Raw genomic sequence first — 5,222 nt, forward strand, 5'->3', positions numbered from 1 at the left:
CGCAGATTCATTGCCGCCGACGACCACGTTTATTTCACACCTTACACTCGAGTGTGTGAATCAGCTCCCGAAGGCAACATCCACACGGATACATGAGAAACGTAATAAAGACGTATACCTGCACGCTCGGCCACAACTGAGGTAGGTCGATTGATATATCATATTAATTTTTCACCGGACATTTCGCTGTTCTGCAAACTGACGTGTATTTCATGGGTGTCTAGACTATGTCGACTGGGAGTGTATCAGAAACGACAGCGGCCGCAAACCCTAATAATGATTTTGAAGTCACTCAGCCTCCCGACGATTCCATTTCGGCACTGGAGTTCAGTCCGGCCACGATGCGGCAAACCTATCTCATATCGGGTGGTTGGGACAATACCGTAAGACGAACATACAAACGTAAAACGATGTAGCAAGTTGAAATTATTTTCTGTTCATCTTAGGTACGTTGTTGGGAAGTCGGACAGAGCGGCCAAACCGTGCCAAGAGCCATGCAGTCGATGTCCATGCCAATTCTGGACGTCTGCTGGAGCGGTGACGGTACAAAGGTTTTCATGGCGTCTTGTAACAAACAAGTGAATTGCTGGGATTTGACTAGTAATCAAACAATGCAAGTGGCAACTCACGATGCACCCGTGAGCACTTGTCATTGGATCGAAACACCTTCTTACACTTGCATTATGACGAGCTCATGGGATAAAACATTTAAAGTGCGTCAAGATCTTTTTTTTTATAAACATATAGAGGTTGTGTTTCATGATTATATCAAATATTTTTTACTATAGTCTTATATGGTAAATATTTAGAAAAAAAATTGTTTTTGTTACCAACATTAATTTAAAATAGAGATGTATTAGTTTTTAAATTTTTCGATAAAAAATGTACTTAAATATTATGTTTATTTAGTATAAATATGAAATTATGTACTTCAATTATTGTATTATTTTTATTTTATAGCTTTGGGATCTTAGAAGTTCAGCTCCCATGGTGACCGAAAATCTACCTGAAAGAGCTTATTGTGCTGATTTGGTAAGTTGGTAACATCAAATTTTACTAAAATATAAATTATTATTTTACTACTTAATAATATAATAACTGTTATACAGATAGGTATTTAATAATTAATTTTGTCGTTTATTTACAACTGTATATTTTAACCATAATTTTACTAGTAGTATCGTCTACAGCTGATTATTTTAATGTTTAGGGATATCCTATAGCGATTTTCGGTACGGCATCAAGACGTTTCGTTATTTATAATCTAGAAGGAACTCCGTCATTGTTGGGCACTATTGCATCTCCAAGTGCACATCAACATCGTTGCATAGCTATATTCAGGGATACAGTTACAAAATCTCCTACTGGTTGGTAATATAATAAAAGCATAATATATGGATAATAATATGCAAGTGTAGAAATATACGGGTTTTTTTTTTTAGGTTTTGGTTTTGGGGATTGCTCAGGACGTTTAGGTATTTTTTTAAACATTAATAAACAGCAAGGTCAAAGAGAATATTTTTCATTTAAATGTCATCGTCGTAATATCCTGGGAGTGCGTACCACGCAAAACATTTATGCCGTATGTATTTGTGAAAACAAATTATTTTATATTTCTATGTAACCTACTTACTTATTATCTTAACAGGTGAATGATATTAAGGTTCATCCAGTCCATGGTACAATAGCGTCAGCGGGATCTGATGGCACATATGCATTTTGGGATAAGGAAAAACGTACAAGATTAATGGTATCCAATATATTGGACCAACCAATCACAAAATGTTGTTTTAATAGCAATGGTCAAATATTTGCTTACAGTTCTGGATATGACTGGTCAAGGGTAACTATATTAATTACTAAGATTTAAGATTACCACTTCCAAAATTATTATTTTATACATATTGACAACTATGATACGTTTTAAGAAACCAAATAGGTAAGACGTACCGGATGATTCATTTTACGTACCTATATTACTCATTATTCAAAAAAGTATTTATGTTTTTGAAAATAATTTTTCTACATGATTTCAAGACTTTACAAAACGACGTTTTTATTAAAAAAAATATATTTTTAACTATTTTTTATCCTAGTCATTTTTAACAGGATGTCAGTGCACTGTTTGTTTTCTCTCTCTGGTCCATGTGAACACAGACAAAACACATTTACGCTGAATAATTTTTTTATGTTTTTAAGTTATCTTAGAGTAAAATCAACAAAAACGATAGAGAATAATATTTTTGAGAGTAAAACATATCGATTTGTTTCAATATTGTCTCAAAACAATTTAAACATAATTTAAATCTACAAAATTGTTTTGTTTATTTTTATACCTAGTAGAATAGAAAGTCAAATAAGAATAAAATATAAAATTAATATGTCATACCCTCAAAAATATTATCCTCTATAATTTTTGTAATGATTGATTTTACCCTAAAATCGCTCAAAAACATAAAAAAAAAAAACGATTTTTGGTTAAAGTGTTTTATCTATATTGCGCGTGTGTCTGAGAGCGACATCAAATATTGCGCTGAAATCCTCATCAGTTTTTTATTTTTTTGAAGTACGATATACAATTTTAATTTCATCTTCGAAAGCAGAACATTTTTTTGAGTATTTCGACAAAAAAATCAAATTTAGGATGAGTTAAAACTTATAACTTTATAAGTATTTTAAGTTTCGATAAAGAAGTAGTGGACAAAATGTTTCGGGGTCACCGCGTACCACGACTCCACTTATCTAAACTAAAAACAAATATTAAATTACTCGTCCCAAATTCAATTTTTATAAATCAAAATACTTAAATAAATATATTCTGTTTTAGAATATGAAATTAAAACTATATTTGTCATTCAAAAAAATAAATAATATAATTTCTTTTTAAAAATGTTTTTTAGAAGCAATGCAAACATTTTGGTCACTTGACGTATAAAACGAAGTTCAATGATTTTTGTAAATTTATTAGCTTTTTTGTATCAATTTCCTTTTAAATTAAGTTTTATAATTAAAAAAAAAAAAAAATCAGCAATATTAAGTAAACAATTTAAAGATTATTATTGATCTTCCATCTGATGTTAGAATAGTTGATTTAGTTTTTGATAATTGATTTAACTTTTGATTTCACAATAGAGTTTTAAAACCAATTAAAATATTAAATTGTATTCGTTATACCTACTAAATAATAGAAATAAACAGAAGCTTACCTCTAACTCGATTTATTTTTAATGATAATCTCTGATTTCTTATTTGTTTAATTTTCAGGGTCATGAGTATTATAATGCAGCTCAAAGGCCGAGGATATTCTTAAGACCATGCTTTGAGGAAATGAAACCCAAGATGGTACCTGCCTTAGATTAATTGTACGTTTTTTGAAAAGTGTTGATTAATTGATTACATTTTTATTTTATGTTTAATTTACATTATTGTGTTATTTTGAAGTCTTATAAAAAATATTTTTTTATGTATTCAGAGTACACACTATCTAACAATAATATAGAATATAGACAATAGTGTAAAGCATGATTAGTTGAATACTAAATATTTGTTTGCAATTTACCTTCATAATAGAGTATATAATATATTTAGTATATTTATTATTCAAATGTGTTATCATATAGGTACCTATTGAATTGTTTAAAAGTGTATTATTATTAGATGTACTGATTTTTTTTATGAAATATTGATATTTTTATGCTTAACGTGTTGGTAAAAACATAATTTAATTGTCTTACTAACTTTTTTTGTTATTTACTTGACTTAAGATATTAAGACCATTTTAAAATTATTTCTGTCAGATTTTTAATTCTTAAATAGACAATATACATGTTTAGTACCGAATATAATGCGACTTAAAATGTTTAGACCAAAACAAATTTCACCGATAGTGAGTTATAGTTTTGACTTACGTGATCTGTACCAACAAAATATAAAAATATAAAAATGTTTGATTTTAATAACACTTTGACTGAAGTCATTTATACCATATGCCAAAGAATATTTAGTACCTAAATAGTGTACACCCAGATTCCAGTGTGGCAGTGTTGTAAAGTAATTGAATAAAAGTATACAAATACTTTTTAAAACATACAAAAATACGTATTTAAGATATTTTTAAAAAAATCTATACGACTGTTCGTGTATTTAAAACCAAAAACTTTAATAGTTCTTTTTGTTTTATAAATTTTCTATTTTAAATGTGATCACAACAAATAAAATACAGATTGAGAATATAATATATTTATTTTTTTTACTTTGAATACACTCAACTGATATTTAGACAAACATTTTGACATAGAAAACAGTTGAGTATCTTAAAGTTCCGCCAAATATTGCGGTGTAAAATATATGATAAATAAAATTAACGTAAAACATAAAAAGCGGTTCAGTTGATTTATAAAGTAAAAAAAATATATTTTAAAAATTTTGAAAGTATTTGAACGTATCTGTAAGTAGATATAGATATTTGTAGATAATAATATATGTGTACACCTATATATACTATATAACATATTATATATTATATATATCAAATGATGGTGATATTAAGTTTTTTAAGAAACGTCAGTAAACATACTGCTAGTTTTAACTCCTAACTAATAAAGTGAGAAGGGAAGTTTAAAAAAAATTTTCAACAAAATCGATTTTGGTATTTAGTGTAACTCTTAAAAAAATGACTGTAGATACATAAGATTTTCATTGAATGTTTGTATTAGCGATTTCTATGCACCATACTTTTTCGAAATATTGTGTATCATTTTGAGCTATTTATAGGCATACAGTAGCGTATCCAAGGGGAGAGTTAGGGGATTGTAACAGGTACATGAAATTTTGACTGAATGTTTATACTAGCATTTTCTGTACACCATAACATTTTCCAAATATTTTTAATTATTTTTAGCGGTTTACGGACATTTTCAGTTACCATTTTTTTTTGTTTTTTTTTCTACAAATATCAATAAAATTTTATCTGTTGGGTAAAAAAGCTTGAAAATTTAATACAAGGCTCCTACTATATTGTTACAATGACATTTGAAAACTATTAAAAATCCTTAGCCACAGTTTTTATTTATAAGCATTTAAAGTTCAAATATTGACAAAATACGAAAAAATTACGAAAATGAGCAAATTTTTTTGAGTTGAGAATTCATAAAAATTTTTCTTTTTCAATCTAAAATTTGAAAATGTAATACAAGATTATCCAGTTCAATGTTAATCTACCT

At 28.0% G+C, this 5,222-nt stretch overlaps 1 protein-coding gene across 1 annotated transcript; it reads left to right on the forward strand.

Moving 5' to 3' along the window:
- Positions 1-227: 227 nt before the first annotated feature.
- On the forward strand, positions 228-3,360 carry LOC132935019 (protein Rae1-like). The gene is made up of 7 exons (XM_061001455.1): positions 228-383; positions 447-713; positions 961-1,032; positions 1,211-1,367; positions 1,443-1,582; positions 1,649-1,843; positions 3,265-3,360. Exons 1-7 carry the CDS (start codon positions 228-230, stop codon positions 3,358-3,360), a joined length of 1,083 nt encoding a protein of 360 aa, XP_060857438.1.
- Positions 3,361-5,222: the final 1,862 nt, after the last annotated feature.

The sequence above is a fragment of the Metopolophium dirhodum genome, chromosome 1 (genome assembly GCF_019925205.1).
Source record: "Metopolophium dirhodum isolate CAU chromosome 1, ASM1992520v1, whole genome shotgun sequence".
Taxonomy (NCBI): domain Eukaryota; kingdom Metazoa; phylum Arthropoda; class Insecta; order Hemiptera; family Aphididae; genus Metopolophium; species Metopolophium dirhodum.

What these genes read in the sequence shown, in the direction of transcription:
- LOC132935019 (XM_061001455.1), top strand. Translation starts at nt 228, where the DNA reads ATGTCGACTGGGAGTGTATCAGAAACGACAGCGGCCGCAAACCCTAAT. An exon ending in AGTTACAAAATCTCCTACTG is followed by an intron (nt 1,368 to 1,442) that starts GTTGGTAATATA and finishes TTTTTTTTTTAG; the next exon opens with GTTTTGGTTTTGGGGATTGC. An exon ending in CTGGATATGACTGGTCAAGG is followed by an intron (nt 1,844 to 3,264) that starts GTAACTATATTA and finishes TTTAATTTTCAG; the next exon opens with GGTCATGAGTATTATAATGC.